At 33.8% G+C, this 27,202-nt stretch overlaps 2 protein-coding genes across 7 annotated transcripts in view; one reads left to right on the top strand and one right to left on the bottom strand.

Annotated features, from left to right (window-relative positions):
- Positions 1 to 27,202, top strand: part of LOC117172400 (protein charlatan) — a 480,082-nt gene that overhangs the window by 60,648 nt on the left and 392,232 nt on the right. The window lies entirely within an intron of this gene.
- The window catches only part of LOC117172398 (protein grainyhead), a 163,724-nt gene continuing 136,528 nt past the window's right edge, over positions 7 to 27,202 (bottom strand). For 3 of the 6 annotated variants that reach the window (XM_033360280.1, XM_033360283.1, XM_033360282.1), the window contains exons 5-15: positions 14,898 to 15,252; positions 12,233 to 12,616; positions 9,005 to 9,264; positions 7,423 to 7,591; positions 5,861 to 5,972; positions 5,501 to 5,595; positions 5,253 to 5,423; positions 4,972 to 5,157; positions 3,774 to 4,229; positions 2,320 to 2,384; positions 7 to 769 (exon numbers count right to left, since the gene is read on the bottom strand). In XM_033360280.1, the coding sequence (XP_033216171.1) occupies positions 481 to 769; positions 2,320 to 2,384; positions 3,774 to 4,229; positions 4,972 to 5,157; positions 5,253 to 5,423; positions 5,501 to 5,595; positions 5,861 to 5,972; positions 7,423 to 7,591; positions 9,005 to 9,264; positions 12,233 to 12,616; positions 14,898 to 15,252 (2,542 nt within the window). In that variant the 3' untranslated portion in view covers positions 7 to 480. Of the gene's footprint in view, positions 770 to 2,319; positions 2,385 to 3,205; positions 3,251 to 3,773; positions 4,230 to 4,971; positions 5,158 to 5,252; positions 5,424 to 5,500; positions 5,596 to 5,860; positions 5,973 to 7,422; positions 7,592 to 9,004; positions 9,265 to 12,232; positions 12,617 to 14,897; positions 15,253 to 27,202 lie in introns of those variants that run through there. The other 3 variants (XM_033360286.1, XM_033360285.1, XM_033360284.1) reach the window with 3 other exon arrangements.

Below are 27,202 nucleotides of genomic sequence, written 5' to 3'. Positions count from 1 at the left end.
TCCTTTCATCAAAATTTTAAACTCTAACGCTCTTAAACTTTAATGTAACTCTCTCACTCTCTTTCTCTCATTCTTATAAAAGGCTTACACAAAAAGAGGATTTTTAAGACTAACATGAAAATTTCATACATTTACGTCATACGTAGTCTTAAAACGTAACGGATCTAAAACCAATTTTGATTGATTTGTCTATATGATCTGAGCTATCTATCTAAATTATCTATGAGCTATCTTATGGAGAGGGCAATAATTGCTTGGCTTGACAATGACAGGTCCATTTAGCTAGTGGATTTTATAACAGTCAACTTCACTCGAAAGTTTTCACCCTTAAGAGTGGCGATTTACATTCGGTTCACCGTGAAATCGCGCCTTCTGATTGGCTCCACTATTTGAATTTGGCGCTAATTTTAAATTTGGCGCCATTTTGACGATCTTCGAGATCTATTTTGTTCCTTATTTACAAATTGCGGCCGGGGACGTTCACGTATTTCCTGCGTCGTGCATGTGTGAGTGGACGTGTTGGTGCGCATGCGCAGAGGGGGCGATGGGTGAAGGCGGAAGTTGAATTGGCGAGGTTGGTAGCTCGATGAGCGTAATGTCATAGATGGGATTAGGGGGGTCCCCTGTATCTGGATCATTTGGCGATCCCGGATTGTGATTTCGATCGGTCTCAGAATCGGGCTTTACTCGGGCGTGGCTAACCTGAAATAGGAAGAGGTCCTCGTCCACGTAATAGCGAATCATGTCATCATCAATTTTCGCTGTAATTCTGAAACAATAAAATAGAAGGAATCGATTATTTGGTGGTTAATATCAAGTTATTGAATAAAATGAGAATAGAGGCTTCCAAATTTTGTAATACCAATCTTCTATGTATGCTGATTGTAACTTTTGAAGGGAAAACAATAAAATTCTGGTCTTTAAATTTCGCGAAAAAATTATGACGTAAATATTAAATCAATATTGACTCTGTTTGATATTTTGTCGACAAATTTAAATTGCAGGAGACACATTTTCAGGTTAAATTTTACAAATGGTCATTCTCGAAACAAATTCATGTTGATAATTATTATTATATCGTATTATATGGAATGAGTTTCAATATTTTGGAAATTACATTCAATTACATTCAGGCAGTAATAAAAATCGGACTACAAGATATTGTGTGTCAGTTGTATTGTAGTGTTTCTTATTTTTAAAGAGAAGAATTAAAGCTCTTCGTTTATATGTTGTACGAAACACAATTTGAATTAATTTTCATTCTCGTTGATGAATAATTTAGAGCACAATATTGTGTTTTAAAGTGTGATCTTCGCCCTTTAAAACTACCTTAGGACGGAAAAAAATCAAGTTTGAACAAGAGTTACGAGCCAACAAAATCATTTATTACATTAATTGAAAACTATAGATAAGCAGTTAATTTTTAAGTTAAATACTTCTTCTTTGAAGGAAAAGTGACTTTAAACAAAAATTATAACTGTAATTAATTAAAAAAGAAATATTCTCTTCTGATAGTAATTGAAACACAAATCTTTGACTGCGAATTAGTAATTTTTTATTGAAACTGTTCAAAGTTCAAATTCAAAATAAGATTCAAATTGAATGTTATAAGCTACAAGATAAGTCTGTAACAGAAGGAGATACATCTGTAGTTGAAATGACTTTACTTTACAAATTTCACAATGATGTGACAAAGTCCTCAATTGATCCTCCGATATTTCCTACGCAACTAAAAAATTTAAACGGCACAAAAAATGATAAATTTACGAATTTCGTGCTAGATTCTTTTTCGTAAAACATTGGTACTTGAAATTAATTAATTATTCAATTAATAATGTCTTGACCAACGTTCCACGATGAAGAATTCTCCCTAAGATGCTTCAGTGACCCCCGTTTCTTTACAGTGTCGTAGATTCGAGTCAAAAGTACGTGCAGGCTTTCGGTTACTGAAATTGGATGAAAGCAAAGCTCGCGATTGAAACTAATCAACGATTGTTATTAAAGGGATACCAAAGGTAGCGTGAGTAACAGAAAGAAGTGTGTGATACGTTAGGAAGAAGTGTGTGAGTCAGGGCATGCAGTGATGCTTTCAGAAAAATGAAGGCCAGGTTAGTGCAAAGCTTCAATGGTGCAAGGTTAATGTAGGGTTCAATAAATAACGTGCAGGGGAATTAAAAATTGATTTGGCACATGCGTTGCTTTCTCAAGGACGAGTACCGGTCATTAAGTACCGTCAGCATTGAGTCAGGCAATGTCACCGTTAAGGCATGCACCAAGTGGGCGTGCATGCAAGTAAAGATGACACTCTACTAAACTTACCCCTTTGTGTTTTTGCGATAGAGGTTATTAATACTCGAGGATGCAATTTTGTACTTTGACTCAATCTGTAAAATAGAAAAAAGTAGAACATTAGAATTTTGACAGTGGTTGCCGGGCTTTTTCTGCTAAGTGCAAAACTCTTCTCGTTTCTCAAACCGAAAGCGTTCCTTTTTGACATTATTCTTAAACTGAATTTAAAGGAATTAAATCAAAATTCTAATTAAACTACAATATAAATCAGATTTCTGAACAAAAAATTAATAAAAATAAGAGGCCAGATTGTCTTTCCACTTTTTTCTCTGCTTGTGTCTTAGAAAGTTTCTTCTAATAAAAAAGCACTTTGCCTCCTTCATACGAATGAATTCCGAATTCTCAGGTTAATTTAATTAAGGTAAAACGTGATATTAATAGGGGCAAAGGAATATGAATTGGGCGCATGCGCATTAAAATATTAATTAGCGAATGGAACGGCGATCGGATATTAATTGTGGCACGGCTTGCGAATGCATGCATGGTTTTGCAGATCTGGGCTCAGATCTTGGTAAAATTGTGGTTTTTGAATGAAGAAATTTTTGACAAACAACACCATGAGGGGAAAATTGTTGCAACCATAACCCCCCAATCCGATATGTTCGTGTAGTTTTTGGAAATCAGAGGAAGTGGAGTTTGATTAAGCCTTTTAATGTGAGTTTGATAAAGCCTTGCGACTCTCTAAACAAGGGTTTTAGATACAAGAAAGCATCCTCTACATCCGAAATACTTTAATGTTTTCTATTGTTTGAGTAAGTAAATATCACCTATGTATGTCGGATGTTAGAGAGTGTTAGATTGTTCCTTGTAACATGAGCTGCTGAAGAAGGCCTTATCTTATTTGTCAAGTACTTACTGTGAATAGTAAGGTGGCGAATTTTCAGCTCCAGCATATCTACAACTAACATCAGCAGTTCATGATACAGAGATTAAGAATGTCATCACATTTGCAACAATATATGTCAAGGACGAAGCCATTAAGAATGAGGAAAATTACATTACCTTCCAAAATGTAACACTATTTAGGAAAATGTGTAAGGTTATGAATCAAGCCAGATCTATGATCTTAAAAAAATATCTCAGCAACATTATTTCTCAAGGAAATATTTGTCAGGATAGATTTTCAAAATAATTTTTTAAAGTAATCTTACAATTCTGAAAGATAGTGAATTCAGATGACAACTAAAAAAATCTTATGGTTTTATAAAAAATGATTGAATATATCAAATATGGCTTCCTCCTTCGCAAGTAGAAGATCTCAATGATTTGCATTTTAAGGTAAGAATTAAATCAAAATTTAAAAAACAACACATATTGACATTAAACTATAAGAACAACAAAATGACTTAAACTCAGTAAGATCTTTACCAAACTCCACTTTAAAAAAATTCTCTCCTCTAATCTTATCTTATAAAGTATCTTACAGCATTGAGAAGTCCTTGAACAGAAGGCGGTGTGACGTGCAGTGGTGTGTATACGTCATCGGTTTCCTGGCGAACATAGAGCATGACACGTTCCTCAGCTTCACTTCCTCGGAGATGTTGTTGGGGTATGTGTAGCCTGTTACCAACTGATCCGGATACTGATCCAGCTGATAGACCTTGCGGCTGGACTCCCTGGAGTACCGAACCTTGTAGCTCCTGGACCTGCATCAGCAAGGAGTCCTTCTTGTCGTGAAGGGAACTGAGATTGTCGGGTGGAAAATGATTGTGGAACTTGAGGGCTGGCAGGCTCGGTCTGCCTCCGCATGCAGGATAAGGGCTGCTACTCCCAGCCTTTAATCCTCCACCCTCACCGTTACTAAGGGACGAGGTATCCGTGTCACCCCCGCCCCCTCCACCGCCACCTCCGTAGAATCCCGACAACTCCATCGTCGAAAACTGTCGTCAGAAAAAAAATAGTCATTTCAAGTAATTAGATTGTCTGTTAGACGAGCGAAATTTTAACCTTCTGAGGTAGAGGGTTACTGAGTGTTGGGCGGTAGACGTTATTAGATTTAGAAATCTATAGGACGTGGGAACTCGAGTTGAGAAGGTTTTTGTTATTTGGGAATTTTGATTCGGGGTTAAGGACACTTATCTAATGGATCATACATCGTTTGGTACCAGTATTAGACTAGGAATGAGTTTTATGATAGCATTCTCTCAGTCGATGGAAAAAGATAAAATTTAATTTGCTTAGATCCCCTTCAAAGGAAAATAGGTTTGATGTTCTTCCATAGCTTCTATTTTAACCTAAGTTCTAAGAAGCTTTTAAGAGTTCTAAGCAAGTTTAACCCATAATTCTTAATAGCTGATTCAAAGGGAGAACCCTGGCAAAGATAAATCACAAGCTTAATAAAAAATATTCCGGAAGGTACAAGTCGCTCGTCACAGTATGGTTGAGTCGCGTTACAGGAGTTGCGGTTAGTGGAGGGTTCTGGTGTTGAGAGCAGGGGAACTTGGCTTCTATGTTGTGACTATTAAGCCTTGAATCCACTGGGACTTGGTTAGTTTTGTTAAAGACTTCAGCTACTGTGTTGGTCTTTACAAGTAGGGGTCTTTGCTTGGAAGGTCGTTCTTGTGCTGGGGTGTGACAGACAGAAGTTTGGTACTGAACTGTTGGCTTCAGAGTCATTCGTACCTTGTCGATGGAATGTTCCGCTGGTGGGGTGAACAACACTGGTGGTTTGTGGAGATCAGCCATGCAGTAGAATTCACTCCTTTCCGTCACCGAATGGTAAAGCTCGTCCAACTTCTTCCTCCCTGTTGCTGTCATTTTCCTCTTTGCTGCTCGCCTCTCCTCGTCACGAGTTTTCCTCTCCGCTCCCTAAAATGCATTATTTTGATGAGAAAATAATTCGAAATTGGGAGAATTGGCAATTTTGTGGAAAAATTCTTTCGGAATTGGTTGTTTTTAAATACCTTATCGCAGAAGACTTTGATTTGACAGTAACCCCGGTGAGATGGTGGGGTGTATGAATGAGCATGTGATGGTGGCTCCTCATAAGTGTCTATTTGAATGTGCAGGGGCAGTCCTTTGACACCCTTTTGACTTGAGAAGTCGGTACTTAGACATTGAACAGCAACGTTTATCTGTTAGATTAATAATGTAAGTTTTATGGCTCTATTTGCGGTTCTTTGTTGTTGTAATTATTATATAAGTCAATTACCTTGGCCGATGATTCAAGAGGATTCCAGTATACTGCAATAGCATTATGTGCGACTTCTTCGATACATCCCACAAGACCAACACTGTTTTTTGTATCTGTAAGAAAATTATTGTTTTTTAATTGTGTTTCTCCCAGATTTTCAATAATATTTGATGTTCTGACTGGATACTGATTAATAGGTTTCTTACCTACTATCCATTATTAGTAATACTTTTTCTGAATGCAGCTTGTTTAAGAATAACAAGAAGCTTTAGAAAAGTTATATTTTATGCATTTTATCGTTATTAGTTAAATAAATAAAAGCAGTTCGTGTTTAGTCATATTTGATCAAGTTATTGTTTTATCACCAACTTAGCATACCAGCATCAAGAATCCGTTGCTTTGCAGAATGCTGCCTTGCATGCCAGAACTGCCACGACTTTATTTCATCCTCTGGACTTTTCTCTTCTCGGAACATTAACATGACCACACTCTGTGAAAAAAGAGGATCATTAACTCTTTATATTGAAAAATTAAACTTAAAATTTATTGGCAGGACTTAATTTGTGGTGATCTGTTGTAAGACAGAAATACTTGCAGCACAAGCTTAATCACTCTGCATAAATTACAATCGTTTTGTTGTCTTATTTTGACCAGCAGGAAGTATTGAGACGTATCATAGATCATTAATTCAGGTTGATAAGCAACAATATACAGCACATGTTGTCAACGTATGTTAATTATTTGCAACTAGTTTGATACTTGTATAACCGAGTTTCTAGGTGCTGTACCAGATACAAAAGGAGCAATGAGTTCAAATGTCTCTCCATGGTGTCCGTATTCAATTCAAAATAAAGAAACAAGTCTTCTATTTTCTCAGCGATATCTGAACTGCTACATTTCCTTACAAAGAAACACGTTTTAAATCTATGAAGAGAATAAAATTTTGCTTTAATTATAACTATAAATATCTGAAGACAGATTTTTTCGTTAGTAATCGATGCTAATCAGTGAAATGGAAACTTGTAGATTAAATATGACGATCAGGAAATGAAATTCTAAGCCAGAAAAGGCCTGCAGAAAGGTTTTTTTACTCGCCTAGATAATTTCTGAGCTGATAGGCTTTTCCTTTGGAGACTTAACAAATGGTACCTTCTCGGTAGAAGAACAGGAACTGGATTACAGTTAGAATATTGATTATAGCTACAACTCTGATGAATTTTTGCAGCGAATCTCGAAGACCCGGTGAACTACCGGTTGGTCACAAAAGCAAGCCGGCGGATGTATATTATTTATGTAACAGAGGAGTTATGTTAATGAGCGTCGCAGACAGTTCTTGAGAAGTGGAATCATAAAACGATCAAATTCGCCCCCGGGGGAGTCCCGCTTGCTATTAATGGTCTCGACACTTTGCTCGAGAAATTTCTCGATCCCGGTGCAACATACATAGATACAATATCGCATATCCTGCAACACGATACTGAGATCTTAGACTCGGTACGCCAATGAGTCGTGTGCGTGAGATAGAGGGAATTTTTCGTGATTCGGGTGAATGGGCGAATAGTTTATCTATATATAGAGAAGGCGACTCGCTACATAGTGGCACAACACGTAGCCGAGTCGTGTGTAAGCAGCTTGTCTCGAACCAAGTTGTATGTAATCGAGATATAGCTTAGGGTGGAGAAGAAGTTCGATTAGTAATTAAACGAGGAAGTCGTAACTCTCGTGGTCGTTAGGGAAAAATAGTACTATTTATCAGGACGGCCGCCGTTAACGGTACGAGATATTCAGCCAATTAGAGTGGTGAGAACAAACGGCCTCGTTTTGTGTCCCCAGCCCACCTGGATGGAGTTTCCTCATGGCAAAAAGAAGGTCCATTTGAATTGTAGAGTTAAAATTTTTCTTTTATCGACTAGAGAAAAGAAGAAATTGTCGGATCCTACCTTGACAGTCTGGCCCGGTTTGAGCTGAGGTTTGTCCGGATCGGGCACATAGTCCAGAGTGATGCCATAAAACTGCCCCTTGTTGATGTAGGTTATTCTGTCGTCCTCGCGGCGCTGCGACGTGCTGATTGGCGACTCCAGGTGGTATTTGAAGCCGTAGGCCGAGTAGCTGCAAAGATGAAGATTAATGATTGGCGCGTGGGAATGATGGAAGCGGAATGTCATATGCGGGCTGGGCACCACAAGTTTCTCTCGCATTGTTTCCTCATACATTATTTATTTGTACGTTATACTTTTGCCTAATTACTCCAGATATTGGATGCTGGCTTTCTACAAATCTGCTCGAGGATATTGGAAAGATATTAGGATTATAGGAAAGAAATGTTGAAACAATGATGATGTATGAATGGAAGTTTTTAGGAATCTAACAAACAATAACCAAGAACCTGTGAGGTTTGAAGATAAGGTGAGGAAGTTGGAAGTTAGATAAGTGCCAAAAACTGATGTGAGTTTCCATGTGGTGTTTTGCTATCCGGAGGAAGTTGGTATCTACTTTACGCACTTTCCTGCCTAGTTAGCGTATCGGACTTCCATATGCGGTCGGTGTAAGGACATTTTTAAAAACAATATATTACATTGGCATGTCTCTCAGGTGGCAGCGACGACGACGCCGGCAGCAGCGCTTTCGTATTTCGATTTTTCAACGGACAAAACCCGGTAGAGATAACTGAGTGCAACTGCGGGTGAACGCCCTGCTCCAGGCTTACCGCCTACCTTGTGCCTTATTATAACTTATATCTATCACCTTATGCATGCTAAGGAGTCCGTTTCTGCTGCTATCAGCCGCCACGCTCTCGACATTTCAATTTTACAGTCGATGTAACAGACGTAGATAGGGTTTTGTTTTTTGGTACTGTGTCTCTATATTTTCTCACTTGAAAGTCAATTAATCTTATTTCTCAGAAAAATGGTATCTCGGCATAAAGACACTGATGTGAATTAATAACATTCACTGAAATTCAATATTCATATTTCCTAAATTCTACAGCTTATAGTGTTTAGTTTACCGAGATTCTTTTGGCCGAGTTACGACTGGCGCTAATTTCTGTTCTTTCAAATTATCGTTTGACCATATTTTTATTTTTTTGAAATACTATTGGCCCTCATTTTTTGTTTGTTCAAATTATCATTTGTCATTATTTGCATTCGTCCGAAGCTACTCAACTTAAAATTCATTTACACGAATCGCCATCTATAATTCAATTCCTGCCTATTTCACGGAATCGTCTTGTAACAGAAATTGGATTTTCTCTAAAGCTTATCTGGCATACAAATATTGACTTGCAGTTCAAATTCAATTAATCGGATTTTTTTGTGACTTCGCGGCATTATTATTATACCGGATATGCTTTAGGTGCAATTGTTCGTATTATGAAAAATGGCGATCTCTGTAAAAAAAAAGGATTTCCAATTGAAGTTCGGATAATGAATAATAATGAACGAATGCCAATACGGAATAATAAAAAGTAGGTCAAAAGGTAATTCAGTAATTCTAAAATTGGGTTAACGAAAAACTACTTACATTTTTGGTATCTGTATTTTGTCTGCATCATTCTGGCGTCCGAAATCGTGCCAAGGTCGTGACCTTGGAGGATTGGGGTTAGGATTCGGGGTAGTTGCGCCTCCTGAAACGAGTCCACTTCTCTGTACTTGAGATTGAGCGTGACCTTGTTGTAATTGTAATTGCAGGGGTTGGTGGTGAATTACAGCTCCACTCTCGAGAACCACCGCCGCACCTGTTGAGTTTCCTCCCGGGCAGAGTTCCGTATAATCGAACGAGGACTGAAAAAAATTGAAAATTTTATTTAAGAACGTTTATAGCCGGTCTGGTTATAATTTTCTTTTTATGATCTATCGTTGACTCATTTATAAAACATTCAAGAAAGTTATAGAACATTAACATTTCTTAACTTTCTAGAATCGTTATCCAAAACGTCTTGGAAATTGAATCTGAAAACAAATCATGTCGCAGATATATATGAAAATAATTATTCGTATATTTGAGCTACTGATTTTCTGAAATAGATCTCGTTTTCAAAATTGCATATAAATTCAATTAAAATTCAAGCATATTATCAGCGATTAGCATAATTAAATCGTAAGAAGTTAATCACGGTGAAAATTATAAGTGCAGAGCTGGGCTTCTCGAAACTTGAGATAAAATTAGTCTAATACTGACGTCGAAATGAATTTTTTTAAATGCTCCAATGTAATAACCAGTAATCATAAAGTAAAGCTTCTTAGGTAGCGATTACACGTCGTTATCGTGAATTAGAAAGCATGCCTATCGTTTAATTTGCGAAACAGCACAGCTTCCGAGTTTAACGTCCAATTGACATCTTATTAAAACTGTGATTTAACGACCCTTATAAAAACCTAATGTCCGGCTCATTTTAATTGACATTTATCCTTCACAAGTGAATGACTCCTTTGAAAGCTAATCGGTTTTCAATTATTTGAAGCAACAATTGATTGTATAAAATCAGTCTCTGTTTCTCTAATGTAATTAATTGGTAGAAAAGGCGATAGAAATAATAATGTTGATATATTAATACGATCCAATTTTTTGTATTAAATATCTACGGAAACAAGGTCAAGGTCTAAGAGATGATTAGATTATCCGCGATCATCCAGATACGTCATAAAATTCCATTCGCTTAAAGCAGTCTGGACTGCAGACTTTCACTCGGAAGCCGGATTTAACCGTATTATTTTTTACGACAATGTGTAAAGCAGTCGGACTGCATGAAGACGTAAGAAGGCAACTTCACAGCCAACCACTTATTATTAACGACTATCGCGGTACGCGTGCACGGTTTGTAGATGCGGTCAATTTTACGAGACCGCAGAACTTCCATTCTCTTTTAGCTCATTCTTTTTCTTTTTTCTTCTTTCTTTTACCTTAACCTCACCTTTGAAGATACTCACTCTATTCGTTTAAACTTTAAACACCGAGGTGTCGTAAAGTGCAAACTCTTATTCACTCGCGCGTAAACGACAAAAAACACGAACTCGAATCAATTAGGTACACCGATAAGTATCAAACAAAGGGATAAGAAAAACCGCAGGATTCAATTGTTAACTTATATTATTTGTCTTTTATAGGAGTTGTTATAATTGTATTTTATTTTAAAGAACATCTACTTCTGGTGTTTAAATATTATTGGTCAGTGAAATATCAGGAAAAAGTTAGAGACTAGTTTCCTTTTTCCCTCAAATCAAAATCCTAACTTCTAACATATTCTAAACAACTCTCTGTTGTTCCTAGCACATACAAAATGTTTCGTTCTGAAGGAAACGTACTATTTGAAATGCAAGAAAACTCTGTTATAAATGAAAAAAAAAGTTTCAGGGAAGCTGTAGCCATTTATGACTCATAATAAAAAAATTTCAACCACTAATAAAGAAATTCTGTTTGAAATGAGAAAATAAATTACGAAAAAGTTAGTTATTGGTAGTCCACAATTGGAAATTTCGATTCTGGACCTAAAGCCGAACTTGAACTATTATTGATCAGGGGAACATCAGGATATTTTAAAAATGAAACTTTTCGATCATCCTGGTTGAAATGAATGTATCATTTAGGGAACATCCAGGTGCCTCCTTACAATTATACAATTAAAAAATGCAGGGAATTTGAGTTTAAAAAGTAAAATTTGCTGTTTGCTTAAAAAATCTTAAACAAATCACATAATAAATCATTCAAACTGAAAGCAATTAAATGAAGAAGTTTTTATTCTAAATTAGCCTACCCTTTTATACCTGATATACTTTAAGACAAATAAATACGTCAAAATTATTATGGTCGATTGAATACGGTTGTATGTATGGATATATAGTCATGGTGCGGGTACCTAATAAAATAACGTACATGCATAAAGGTAGATATACGATTAGTACGTACTTCCTCGCGAGACTATCGATCTCGATCGCTGCGGAGATACCAGTAGAGATAACTCGAGACACGTTACTCAATGAGCAATCGAAAGAGAACGTAAAACGCCGAGCTACGTGTGGAGATACAAAGACTAATATCTGCTAGATTATCATCTACAATATCATTGCAACGAGCTCGGCTCTGAGCAAATTGCCTTCCGCTTCGAGACGAGAGATGAACACTCAAAGGAATGTTCAATCGAGTCAAATACAGTTCTTTTTTGTAATGTGAGGATCGTTGTTTTTTGAAATTCTTTAAAATACTCGTGATTTTTATTAAACAAAGCATTTCAATTGAGAAGCATCAAAAATTGGGACGTTGGTAACTCTATCAAACCTAAAATCGTAAAAGCTAATGCATCTCTAAACTTGAAATCGCAATTGAAAGAACCAGACCTTATCAATCTTATTTGAATCGACGACAATAATTATATCGAGGACTTCATTCCATACTGCTCTACGTTACGTTTAAGTGGTTTACAGCGCCACGTCTAAACGGGAGGTAGAGCACGTATGGAAGCATCTAAATTCGACATCATACCAGTTTTTTTTATAAGCATTCAAATTTGACTGAATTGAAAATCAAATTTCCGAGTTGGAAACCATCACAATTCGAAAACATTTCAACTTTTAAACATCTGAGCGACCCATTTAACGAAATTGCAAATTTCGAAAGCCTTGAAGGTTTGCATCGACAGAATAATTTTAAAGCGAACAAATATTACGAAGTAATCTAACTTAGTGATTTGTCAAGGGAAGGGGAATAAATCTAGGAATAAATAGAGAAATTAAATAGTCATTATTTGGAACTAACCTGGTGGAGAGCTGTTGGGGGATGATGATCTTGCCTGGGGGTGACAGCGTCGGCGCCGATCCCCGAGTCGGGGCTGGGAAGATCAACAGTCAAGACTTTGCTGCTGCTTGATGATGAGCGAATAGCGTGTGTCGTAGCATAAGAGCTGGGTACAACTTCGTACCTCGTGTACGATGCAGTCGTTGTCGAAAGCGAAGACGAGCTCGAAGAAGCTAATGGTGGAAGTTGGTCTCCAGTTACATAAACTGCTGTTCCTTCTTGATGAAGTCCTGTAGAATTTGATCCATTGCCTGCCGAGTTCGCCGAGGCTGACGAATAGCCTGCTGATTGTAGTCTAGGGCTGCAGGAGGAATATGGATCGTATGGACTTCCGTATTGCTGTACCTATAAAACAAATAACCACATCTTAAAAGTGGAAAAATAATTTAAGCTTCAAGAACAAATATCTACTTGCTTCTTCTGTACTTAAAAGTCCAGAACGTTTTTTAAAATAGAGGCCAGAAGTTTAAGCGTTTCGAATTTTAAGGCAATACAAGATAAAGCATTTAAATTGCTGACACTCAGTGTTTAAAGTCTCCAAAAAAAATTCAGTTTTGATTTCAATCATTTTACTGTATCCATGACCTAAAAAAGAAAACCGGAACTTTTTTAATGCAAGCGTTCATTATAAGCATTCGAAATTTTTGTTGTCAATTGCGATATTACCGAAGATCTTGAATTTACATACCCATCATCCTAAAAATTGAAGAAAAAACAACTTCTTAATGCAATAAGCAAAATACCTTTTTAATTGCAATAAACAAAACGATTCCCTAACTGGCTACTTAAATCCATAATTACACGATCTGCGTTTTCAAGTAAATAAACGAAAGTTACACCGCCAATTAGCCTGCGTCATGCAGAAGCTAAATGGACGGAAAGAGAATTAATTTCTCCAATTAGTAGTGTCCAACGGTAACCACCGCATAATCGTATAATAAGTAAAAACATAAACCGCTAGAGGTTGCCGAACGTAGGAAGACTTTAAGACCTTTTAACCCCTCGATCTTTCTCTCTTAATTCTCAATTCACAATTCCTAATCCACCTGAAAACCGGTATACGTACACGGAAAGACATCTGAAATTGACGTGAGATATTAGTATCGGTCTGCTGTGAATCAGGAATATTAATCGAGATTTTATTCTAGTTTGAGATTACCTTCATAAAACTCTGATTCAAGATGTATACTAATTTGATCTGTTCTTAATAAAAAAATGTGTTTAGAAATCAGTGTGATACTAATATTTAAAAAATGCTTTCTTAAATAATTCCAATTTTAATCAAATAAAACCAAACAGAATTGTAAAGTATCTACCAAGGAATAAAGTTAGTTCTTGATCATTAGGACTGAACGGGAATTGCAACTTTTTTAACAGCGAAAGCGAAAAAAAATTCGAGTAACTATTGTTAAATAAACAATTTTAACATGAGCTGTTTTTTATCAAGTAAGCTTTAATATCTTTCATAAAAAATTACAATTAACAATCATTATATTTTTTTTATTTTATCACAAAGTTTAATTTATAAGTGTATGGAAAAGATACTCAATTTCAAACTCACTCACATTGACAAAGTGTTAATTTGTCATAGCTGTTAATAAAAACATAACTCGTGTCCTCTATAGTATTAAGTAGACATTTGTGTGTACTTAGTACTCACTGTATAGAGGATACTATAGGTATTCAGTATTTTGTCATAATATCACACAAATAAAATGGAACTAAAAAGTTAATTTCGTTCGATTTTCTTAATAACTTTCTCCTCAACAAAAAATTTTTAAATTGGCATTAGAATCTCTTTTATATCGAAAATTTGGTAACTGCAGAAATAATGAATGTTTCCAATTTTTATTTTTCTCATATTAGGCCTTCAATTAAACATGTTCCACTAGCATGCGATTGAAATTTTTGAGTTTGGAATGAACAATGCTTTCAAAAAAGATGATGTTTCGACTTGACACTGTAATTGAAAATTTTAATTTTTAATACATACTCATAAATTGAAATAGTTCGATATAAAATTGTACAATTCAATTGTAATGCGGATCAAGTTGTTCAAAGCTGATCACCTCAAAATCACAATTGTCCAATCATTAATGCTTTAATTAATTCGAGAATTTAACCATCTTTACGATATTACAAATTAATTGAAACGCTCTTAATTTGTAATGGTGTAAATGGCAGATGAATGATTCTTAAACACTTTAATTTCAAACCCTCCAATTTTGAAAGTTTCTAGTTTTTCCAAATTCCAAAGTCTTAATGAATAAGACAAGATTTTTAAAGGCCTTTTAGACATAATATATTTAGTTGAGGATAACATTACAAAAATCCTAAAATTTTATTTTTTATACGGAACTTTTTTTCTTTTTTTTAACTAACGTCAAAAAAACTTTCAAAATTAAATTGTATTTTCAAGCTTTCTAATAAAAAATTGTTTCAAGTGTTACACTGAATTGCAAATCTTTCCTGTTCAAAGTTTAATTTTTAATAAATTCAAATTCGAATGCTTCAATATATAATTATATAAATATCAAAATTTTGCCTGGGCCGATTTTGGATCTTATAGTTAGCTCCCAATACAGAAATATAAATTTTTCTTTGCCTATCCTTGTGAAAGGCTTACCTGTAGCTGGTGCTGATGATGATGGTACATTCCCGGCGGCGTCGGACTGTCCGGTTGGGACTGTTTGTGACGTTTGCTGGACTGTTGAGCCCCACGAGAGGAGCTGAGATCTTCAGGCTCCCGTTTAACCCCTGTGATTCCCGCACTGGAGGAACCGTCGTGACGTAAGGATTGCGGACTCAGAGGAAGTGGAAGACCACCCTGGAGGTTCTGCCCAGGACTATGGGACTGTTGGTTGTACTGGTGGAGGAAGTGATGAAGTTCCCCTCCACCAGCACCTTCACCAGCTTCCATGCGATTCGTCGAGCCTGCACCCGGCGCCTCCTGCACGAGCAGCTTCTGGCCCATCACACCCCTGTAACACAATGAGAAAAAATTCTCTTTTAGGACACTTATCCAATCATGAGCTGCAGAGAATTAGATACTGCATGCATAATCAAGGTGGAAATTTTGTTTCCTTTCAAAATATGGCTTAGGACTACTAGGGTTACACTTAGGGAATCATATATCTGCGATCGTCATTGTCATATTTTTAATACTCGTACTGTAATTCAGTGTAATGTTATTTCAAATTACCATGTTAGAGGTTCTGATTTAGAATTCTCAAATGTGATTCTTTCGGTTCCATACGTTTGGCTTGTCTTCTGAGTTGAAATACAATTCTGCATTAATTTTCAGTTTGATGCAAAATATTAAAATTCATAGTCAATATTAATACTCATAGTTGGTCCGTTTCAAAAATCTTATAAGACAAATTTTGCTTAAATTCGGAGAAATTTTATGGAAGTGAATTCCAAAAATTTTTACCATTTACTATACCAGTGTCACTCTGTATCACTTGGAATTATGAAGTTTCGAATGCCAGATGACGAAATAAAAAAATAGCTAATATTCGAATTGGAAATTGTACACTTTTGAGTATTTAAAATTTTGAAGTAAAAGCGTCCCTCGAAAGGTTCAATTTGTGACATTGCTAAATAAAAAAATATTCAATTTCTAATGCCTAATCCTAAAGACAAGATCAGACAATTTCAAAAAGGTTTCAAGTCGAATAATTTCAAATTAGACCTCAACAATTAAAGTTTTTTAAATGTAAGCGTTAAAAATTAAGCAAGTTCTAATTTACCAATTCAAAGAAAACTCCAAAGGTAATTTTTGACATAAATGACAATAATTATAACTACTCTATAACCACATATAATATTTTTGATGTAGTTGTCAACTGTCTGCAGCGTTTTCTTAATCTAAACTGTTCGACATATATAGCAAAGATTTTATTTAAGATTTTTGAACTATTTAAATAACAATATTTGACTGAAAAATATTAAAGACTGAACAGTGAAAAATCTTAGATTTTTTTAATTAAACGATTTTCAAACGAACGGTAACAATTGCATGAGTTTAAATTGCAATTGTTGAAAATGTTAATATTTTTAAGAAAACTTAAATAGTTACATGCAGTTACAAGTGTTTTCAAAATTTCAGTCTTGCAATTAAAACTAAAATGGTTTGGAAGTTATATCTTTGAATCTTTGGCATTAAATTCAGTAAATATTATCTCAATGGAACATTTCTTCTGATTTTAAGTCAAATTTGTCTCAATTCAAAAAACAATTATGGAATTCATACAGTGAGTTCTTAAATTTAGAATAATTTTACTTAAATCCTGAAAAATTTAGTGGTTTTATGGCGAAAACATTTTAAGGTGTCAAATTTTGAAGAGTTCGCTTTTATGTTTTTTAATTATTATTACCATTTTTGAAGTGTTTAATTTTAAAAACTTCAATATTTGAAGTAAAACAATTTTCAGCTTTGAAAGTTTGAACTTTAAAACTGTGATGGCCAAAAAATATTCTTGGCCAAATTTGACAAATTTCGAATAACGATGCAAAGTTTTTTTCAAAGAAAATTGCAGTTGTGACATTTGGAATATATTTCTTTGGGTATTATAACTTAATCAAATGATAAGTTAAAAAGTAGAGTATAGATAAGCATAATAAAGTTAGCATCTTTATACAATACTTGAATGAATATGCGTGTGTGTGTGTGTTACTCAAGATTCATTTCTAAAGCAAAATTAGTTATTCATTTTTTTAAAAATAGGAACGAATTCAATTCTCACAAAATCTGAATCAATAAAAACCTTCACTAATTTAATTAATTAATTTTGACTGATGACCCAGTCCAATCAATTAAAAAATAAGTACAGAGTACGTTACTGAATGGAATCAGTAAATTTGGTTATTGTTTAAACTACAGCAAACACAATAAACAATTTAAAATTCACGAAAAAAGTCTAAAACTGTTACTCCTTAAATTGTAATAAGTAAGAAAAAGCTGTGTTTAACTTGAGACAAATTTCAACGAATCTAATTTCAGTCAGTTTAAGATGTAAGAATTTCACGTAGGGTAGAGCTGGGTTAGAACGACCATCGGAGCAAAGGCGACTTTGCAAATAATATTGCTATTTCCTAATCATTTTCATTTCTCTTTGCATTAAATAATCTTTTTTATTCGAGAAATTTTGCTCTAAATTTAAATCTTCAAATTTACGTTGTAAAATAAAAATGATGAACACAGTTTTTACAACTAAAGAATCAAAGATTATCTGACAGGAACCATAACGTTTGGAACACCAATTGAAATTCTTGCAGCATGAAAATTTGATCATCTAGTAGATAAAACAATATTTAATTTAAAAATTATAAAAACTTAACCTAATTTAAATAAAAATATATATTAAATTTAGAAAAAGCTGGGGATTCACTATCGAGGCAAGAGCAACCACAAAAATAGTTGACAAACGCTTGGATGGTAACACAAAAAAGTAAATCTATTACTCAACGTCGTGGCATGTCAAGGAATAAGAATATATTCCCGTAGCTATCACTAAATAAAAAGATCGTTTGCTATTTGATGTACATTTTATAAAGTAACTTTTACAAGACATGAAATACCAAAGAATCAATTCATCAAATTTGTAGACCCTAAAATATTTCTATTTTATAAAAAGTATCAATTAAATCATTAACTGATTGTTTTATTAATAATTAATACGCGTATACAATATTGCGGGTTTGCTCCCGATCCACCTTATTTCTTTTTACACTGTAGCTCTCTACTGATAATGTTTTGAGACTTTCTCTGCAAGTCTCAAGTATACCTTTCCGTGGATGGAAGTTCGCACGAAGTAGTTTAAGATTTGCGGATTAGCATCTTATTACCGTACACTTTACTCCTTGTGCTATGCATACGCGAACGTGTACGGATCAATTTCATTTAAGCCGAATTCATAGGGTTCATTCGGGGCCCATAGCTTCGGGTTATGACATGACGGCTCTCGCGGGGCGCGTCCGCTTCTTTCTCCCTTTTTTTCCGTATACACTCAGTGTGGAGAGGGTAGAATGTAGCACGCGGTATGCTCGCGTATAGACAGGGACAAGACGAAAGCGATCAGGTATCAAGTGAAAAAAGTCCATTGTATGAGAGCATCTGACCGTAGGTAGAGGAACGCACCTCGACGCAATGCTCGCAGCCAGTGCCAAGACCCGGGATTCTCTTTCGAGAGGTAGAGATCGACAGAGAGGATGCGACTAGAAAAAGGAAAAGAGCATATATGCCGAAAGCGTTGGCAGTTTATAAGGGTCCCGTCTTTGTGGATACGCATTATCATGCTAAATATAACATGTTAACTACTTCACATAATGCGCGCATCGTTCCACTGCATGCTTAGCTTCTCACTTTAACTTTTTCCCACTTTTTTTGCTTTCTCTCACTCGATTCTTGGATCCACCAGCTTTTACGATACGCGGTTTTATTGCCCCCGGCGACTCTACGGAGGAACGCAGAAATAAAAAAGGGGCAGAATCGTAAATTTCATGAAAGAACACCCTTTGTTTGCCCCATCTGATGCCCTCCAGCGCATATAACTTTTTTACTTGGTGTAAAATCATTTTTAATGTTTTACTCATGGGCATTTAATCATTTAAATTCGAGCGAGGATACAAAAAGGAAGAGAAATATATACTTATCTAAATGTGTGATTGGACGTGACACCTCACCCGATAGTTCAAACACGGGTATGAAATTGCCATGATCGAACTTTTGGTAGGAAACTTATTATCTGCTTTTGAGAATTGCGTCTTCAATTTACACAAATTGTACTGAATTTATTAGCAGCAATTACAAGTTTGCGATGCCTAATCCTAAAATTGTCCAATTCAAAGAAAACATATTTTAAAAAACCGCTGTAAGGTAGTTTAGGCCTGTTCATTATATGGTGTATCTTTATTGTGATCATTCCTTCATTATAAAAGGAGCCTGAGAGGATGGCAAAGCAACTGGCGGGTGCTTTTTTATTATTAATTTAATATGGCCTATTATTAGTATTATTTATTTTGCATAGGACGTAAAAGATTTTTATATATTTTATCAAGTTGATTCCACCCAAATGAATAAATCTGATAGTTAAAATATTGGCGTATTTCAAAAATAGATCATTTTTTTTATATGAACCTTAAACACACTGTCAACTCTGTATTTTTCCATCGTAATGTATAAATCCATTATTTGCAACATTTCTATACTCCCGAAATAAAAAATCAAATTCTCTTACGAACGTTATAAAAATTCCAAAATCTGTACATATCATAATCTTAAAGACGGAAATTTTTGTGTAGAGATAGCTATAAACTATTTTGTTACAAAGGAGGTATTTCATTAAACTCTACAAACAAATTTTTGTTCGTGAATATAATGAAAACTGCAGAAAACAATATCTAAAACGGTTTTTGAGAAAAATACAAAATCAAGAAAAAAATGTATTTTTATCTACGAACGGTTCTAAACTTAATCAATGACTGGCATTATTTCAGATAAAAATCTCTCCTAATTTTATTTCATTTCATTTTCGAGTTATCAAATAGAATATTCTTGACACACATCATTAAAAAATAATAAGTTACAGTTTTTAGTGTTCAAGAAGTTTTAAATTAAAAACGTTCTTAGTTGAAGAATTTAAAATTAGACATCATTCTTTAAACCATTAATTAAATGTGTAAATGCGAGTGATAAATTATTAATTTTAAACGGATTAACTCAAATTGTTCAATTTTTCAAGTTTCAATTTTTCAATTAAAATTAAAAAGTTCAAATTTGAACTATCGAGAATTTCAGTATGGAAAAATTTGTCAGAATTTAATTGCAATCCTAAAATTCAGATTAATTCAGATTTTTTTAGTGTGAAATTTATGTTTTATTTTTTAAATAATGTCTAATTTTAAAATCGGTGCAAACCGAGAAATGACCAGGAGTTTGTTTCCTAGATTGTGGTGGCCACCTTAATGACTTCATTAATGTTAATTGAAATATTATTTCGAATATACATTTTTATTTACAAGCTGATAAGCTGACAAAGAATCCAGTCCACTTAGAATTATCAAATTCATTTGTTAAAGAAATAAGCACACAACGTGTCATCCGGTTTTGCAAAAATTTTAATCTCTTACAATATGAGATGTGAAAACTTTGCGAGAATGTGATAAGAGACACGTAAAAAGTGATAGAACTTGATGCAACCAGAATAAGAAACGAATGAACTGGATCCTGTTTCTGGTTGGTGATTCTATCAGAGTGTATCATAAATCTACTAGGATACCTCAAGACTCTAGACAAGGCGTTTATGACGCTACTTAACTAATAACAGGTTTAGTTACTATAGTAATTGTTACCCAGGTGAAGAACATGCTAAAGATGATTTGATAAAGTACCTTCATGTTGCGAGAAGAATGGCAATTCTGTTCAACGTCCCTAACAAAGTGCTCATTTCTCTTAGCCCGTCTATTGTCAATTGTTAATTGTTGAAACCACAAATCGTAATATTAATAGAAATATTTCAATGATAATTCCTCTAGAATCTTCCACTAGTATTCTTTTCCTTTTCACCATATGCAAAGAGAAATTCAAACACATCTTCTTCAAACATTTTCCTAAACTCGAGACAAACGGAACTATCATTTTTAGAAATTACCACATTCCCAGCAACTGAAAATAGAGTTTACACAACATTGTTGGTCGAGGACAATGTAAGGTGGTTCGCGCTGTCGTAAAAACGAGGAATAAAAAAAAAGTTTTAACGATGTGCGAGAAGAGGTCATCGCTCGTGGTCACAGCCTACATAACCGGTGGTACTTGTATACAGTTGCAGCGGCTAATTCGTACCCACTTAAGGCCGCGAATATAGGCGCACTTACGTACATACTCTACGTGTCGTATATAGTTATATGTATATACTATATATCGACGTCGAGACGACAAGTGTACACCTGGTACCAGTCAGAGTAGAGGTAGGGTCAAGTCGCGAGGTCAGACCGCATACTGGCAACCTGTACTTAGGAAACTCACGAGCATGATGCGACCCGCCACCGGGAACCGGAATCAGGACTTCCAAAACCGGAAATCAGCCGAAGAGGAGTGACCCGAGATGTTACCAAACAAGATGACGCGTGCAGTTCTTGATGTCTTGAAAATTGCATCTGATGCCTTTTATTAAGTGCCACACAAATTTAGATGCAAGAGAGTTTCTTCAACACTTTTCTCCCGAAGATTTTTTTTTGTTTCGAAATTTTTTACGGCAAAAAAAGCGTCTGAATGTCTGATTAATTCCGCGAGTTTTTTATAACTGGAAATGTAAATTAAAAATTTGTTTGTCCCGAAATACGTCTGTAAATTTATGAAGGTTCCAGGAACATTTTTCGCATGCGGACTTTATTCGTGTTAAAAATGTGTGCAATAAGGAAGTGTAGAAATCCGTAAATACGCGATTTCTCTACAACTGTAAATAGAAATTAGTCATTTTTCTTTGGAATGACATTTTTAAATTCTGTTGTGACTATGGAGTTTGAGAATATAATGAATTAATTAGTGACTGCATCTGGCATTTCAATTATACTATTTTGTGAATTACTCTGCTCTTTAGTTACGTTTACACTTTTTATTTTGATTGTTGTGATTAAGAATGTGTCAAACAGTTCAAACTATTAGTTTTAATAAATGTGCTAACTGGATATTAGTATAGGAACATCCTTTGATATGGCTTCAAAAATATCGTTAATATAAGAATCTAAATTGTACAATATTTATGATGTATGGGAGATTAGAATGATATAAATATTACCGGAAAAAGTCTGGAAATGTTCATAGAATTGTCTTTTTCTTTTTATAAATCATGAAAAAATCTCTATATTGTACAAAGCATTAAAAAATGAAGGCTAATTCTGTATTCTTAATGACAATGATAACTATGAAGATGTTTTTCGTAGCAGAAACAAATTTGTAGCCGTGAATGGTGGAGTGCTCTCTGTATTCACCAATTTGACTTTAATTTCTCAGAAAACAATTTTACCTTATGCATAAGGTCTAAGTTTAGACAAATTAGATAACTTATTGTCATCGAGTAATCGAATGGGTATATATCAGAAACAGACGAAATAAACTAGAAATCAGTAGTAGCTACATCTTTTACTTTGAGAGAAAATAATGTTGAATTCGACGAAAATAATACTATTCACACCGCAACTGACAACGGAATTTGTTATGCAAAATCCATGGACATAAATTTTCAGCTCTTGTTCCCATCTTTCTCCTTTCGACAATGTTACTCATGTAGCAAAAAATATAGATGATACTACTTATTTCTTTCAGAATAGTGAAAAAACTATTTGGACAGATAATGGAAATACAGAAAAAGTTATATTCCAATCTTCTTTCATCAAAAATTTTTTATTGTTTTACTTTCTAGATGAAAATTGTACTCTAAAGAGAGTGTCTAATTTCAACTATAAAATCCATTATTCGAAAGCGAATAAAGTTATAGATTTCGAAAAATGTGATTGGAACAAAAAGTTTATGTTCGATTTTCGAGACAGAGCTTCTAGTATGAATGTATTTATTTTTCACAAAGATACGATTTTTAACATTAATCGGTGATTTGTGGAAATGTTTGTAAGTGCGAAGTTGAATGATGTTACAATTAACGCCGGCGCGCTGAATGATAATTATTTCATGCTGACTACTTCTGATGGATTTTGGGCCTACAAATAAATGGACTGATAGATCATGAGTAATAAGATAGAATAATAAAATAGACAAAGAGTTACAAAGACAAAGAATAATAAAATATCGTGTACACATCATGCACGTTTACATGAGGGTTTTAGTTTAGTATAATAATTAGAAATGTTTTTATTTATCAATTTGAAATCAATACGAAAAATACGATATCGGTCTTATAATTTAGTGTACGATGTTTTGAAACATGTATACAGTGACTGAATGCACCCGACCATAAAATGATATATTCATAACTCGCGGAAATTTTAATAAACACAAGACATAATGAATATTGCAATCACATACCTCTGTCGAAGAATCCCTATCGTTCAATCTACAGCTCATACATATTTAAAGGTGAGACAATGTTGGCGCTATTTATTCGAAAAACGCGATTTTTGTTTGCATACATTTTGTAAAACAATCATGCACTCAACTCGTGATGTAAAGCTAATCATTTAATTTCCTCATTAAGAATAATCATCAACACGCAATAAGTGAGCCTTTGAAAACGTGGTAATGTAATATAACGCGTTGTAAACTATGTTTCAACATTCACTGAATCTAATACATATAGATTTCATGCAGGAAGTCAGTTACAATTGTATTTTAAACTGAAAATAAATTTTAAATGATACTGTACAAAAATCTAGAGTTTTAAATTTCATTTGAAGCATTATAAATGCCAATCATTTTTAAACTAATGCAGTGGTTATTGAAAGAAAAAAAAGATTTTGAATTAGCAAAACTTAAGGAATGAATTATTAAATAATATAACAAAAATGAACTATTCTTACGTTTATAAAAATTTGGAAATAGAGTTGATCTAAACTAAAAAATTTCAGGTTGCTATATTACTGAATCTGAAAACTATTGCAATGGATCAAATGCATGGAGCTAAACCTTATTTCGTAAATATCTTCGTCAAGGATAATTTTCTCACTAAAAATATATTCGAAAATAGTTTTTATTCATCAAGAACTATTTAATTAAATACTGGAATTATAGTAATTATCATTTATTGCGAAGATATACAAAAATAAAGTTTTTGCCTGTGCATTTAGTGCAATTGTTTTCCCCTTAGCACTCGAGGAAATTAAGTTAGGTGGCGATGAAGTGAGAATGCTTAAAAAATACTAATTATTTTGAAATCGTGAAAATTTCGGCCTTCCAAAAAAGTGATAGAAAATAAAATTTACTATTTCTGTATTGATTTGAAAGCTACTGAATTTCAGAAATTTATAAAGTGAAACGTTCAAAATCCAATAATTTCAAATGAGAAACCTTAAATAATTAATGTTTGTAACTACCACGAATCGTGTCAAGAATTTCAATTCCTCGCTCTGGTTGAAACCCTTATTGGCTTTTGAATGATTTGAAATCGCTGTATTGTTTACATTTGTATACCAAATATTCAGATTTTCAAGATTTCATAAAATTTGCAAAGATTTCAGAAGATATCTCTGGGGTTTGAAGAGTTTTAAAACCTTTAAACTTTTCCGAAATATTGCGAGGTTTTTTTTAAGTATTCCAAGTTTTCTAAAGATTTCAAGTGATCAAACATATTTCACGGGATATTGCAAAACTTCGAAAGGTTTCAAGTGGTTTAGCCCTTCTCAGTACAATAGAACTGAAATGTGCAGCTGTTCGAAATTAATAAATTGAAATTTACAACAATTATGATTTCTGAGTGATTTGAAAATGGAAATATCTGATTGTAGAATTGTTGCATTAAAGTAATTGCAGAAGTCATACTCGTATTTATATGCTTCGGTACATCTTTTGTAAGAATTTAAAGAATTCAAAGAATTCTGGTTGCGTGTGTAAGTGTGGCAATTTCGTAAAAGTGGCAAATGGAGAATTGTGGAGAATTCGCGATCAGCAGTGGCACTGGCTACTATACTCTCGTGACCTGTGACCAAGTCGCATGAGTGTCACATCGTAAAACGAAACGGACCTGAAAAACGAGATAGCTGTTTAGCAGAAGCAAAGCCGCCTGCTTATGCTCGACACGTATCGCGTGAGCGCACGTTCTCGTTTATTTAAATTTACGATTATAATATTGTTACAACTTGAGCCGGTGACAACGGTCCAGGTTATGCAGACTTCTGGTTTCTTGGTGGAAGTAAAGCAAGCAAGAAGTACATCAGGACCTCCTGTTCCACTCGGGTCATTCCAGGGGCCAACATCGCTCGTTACGCACTCTCAACACATCTTGCATACGTATAGAATACACATACTGAAGATGTTACACATTATGTAGTTTACGTACTGTCTCTACTCTGAATCTAAAAGAATATGAAAATAGTTCCGAGAGCACGTGCTATTCAAAGTCCGTCCCGAATATTGTTATACAAAAATTAAGATACATTGTTAATGCCTTAAATTTAAATTATTTTCAATTTGACCTATTCTACTTTAAATACCTATATATTTTAGATTACTTCCAATTTTAGTATCAGATTAATCATGCTTCAGTTCGGATGATTTTAATTTCCAAAAGTATCAATATTTGAAAAGTGTTTCTTTCGATTGTGAAAAGTTGATCTAAAGTTGAAATCACAGTTGTACACATTCGAAATATTTTTTTATTCTAAAACATTTATGAAAAATTGTAGAATATTCAAGAGCAGTACAGAGTATTAGTTTTATAGCATATTCTAAAACATTCGCAAATAGTCCAGAAATTTTCAGAATCAGAAAATTTCACAATATTGTATGAAAGCGAAGACAGTTCGAAAATTCTCAGATAATTCTTAGAACACTTTAGAATATTCTAAAACATCCGAAAATCTTTTGGAAATAAATCAATATTTAAGAAAACAAGTAATTTTCAATAAAAGTATAAATTATACTTTTACCAAATATTCTATATATTTATAAAATTCTAGAACATTCTAAATCACTTCAGTTTATTCTAGGACAATATAGAAAGACAACACTGTTTGAAAAATGTTCTTAGACTCCACACTATTTCCCCTATTCCCCCTTTTCCTCCTTTTCAAGAAATTCCTCCTTTTGTCGTGTTCTCGATTAAATTCGAACAAAATTAATATAAAACAATAAGAAAATTTAACTATTAATAGTGGAAAATTCAACTGTTACATTTTTCGTTGATAATTAATCTTTTTTGTTTAAAAATTCATCTCTTTGACTGAAAGTTTACCTATTTCGTTAGAAAAAATTTTTGTTTTGTTTGAGAATTAACTTTTGAACTGAAAATGTAACTATTCCATTGTTGGTAGAAAATCCATCTTCTTTGGTAGAAAATTAATCTTTGTTGTTAAAATTTTATTTTTTTTTGGTAAAAATGTAACCGTTTAGTTGAATTCAAGTCTTTTTAATTTAAATAAAAATATTATTTGGTTGAAATATCACCTATTAAATGTTACGTTGAGAACTCATCTTTTTTGTTTGAAAAATCAACTACTTCGTTGAAATATTTTTTTGGCGATGGAATGACGTTTTTTTATCTACTGGTCTAAACAAATATAAATATAGTCTTTAGTCGTGAAAAAATGAAAGTTGAACTACTTTCTAAAAAATTCTTTTCTTTTTTGGTTGGAGATTCATCATTTTGGTCAAAAATTAAACTGCTTGGTTTAAATAATCTTTATTCTTTAAAATTCATCTTTTTAGATAAAAAATGTAGAAAGTTAATTTTTAGATTGAAAATTCATTTTTTTGTTTGAAAATTGACTATTTCTGTAGAAAATTCAATTATTTCGTTAAAAATGCAATATATTTTGACTTTAAATCTTAAAGAGTTTAAAACTTTTCATATTGAATTAAATATGGTATCCACATTAATAATTTGATTGTCAAGAATTTATTCCCCTATTTTCTTGAAAAATCGCCTCTTCCCTTGGTTTTGAGAGAATTTTAGTTTACGAAACCTGTATTCCAAAATTTTTTCAAACATCCTAGAAAAATCGAAAACCAAATCTTTAAGAACATTTCAGATATTTCCAGAATACTTCAGTACTGTCAAGGATATTCTCAAATATGGCAGACTGTTCCTCAATATTCATAGAAGGTATCTTGGCTATATGCTGGGTACAAATAGCTACTCAATGAATAAAATTAAAAATATTCTAAGGAATAAAAGAATAATCTACAAATTGAGTTGAAGAATGAGTTGAAAATGACGTCAATAATACAATTAGTGATCATATTGTCCTGGTTTCGCGACAATA

Source organism: Belonocnema kinseyi, chromosome 5, assembly GCF_010883055.1.
Source record: "Belonocnema kinseyi isolate 2016_QV_RU_SX_M_011 chromosome 5, B_treatae_v1, whole genome shotgun sequence".
Taxonomy (NCBI): domain Eukaryota; kingdom Metazoa; phylum Arthropoda; class Insecta; order Hymenoptera; family Cynipidae; genus Belonocnema; species Belonocnema kinseyi.
The sequence above is the reverse complement of the archived record's forward strand: the minus strand, read 5'-3'. Positions and strand labels throughout refer to the sequence as shown.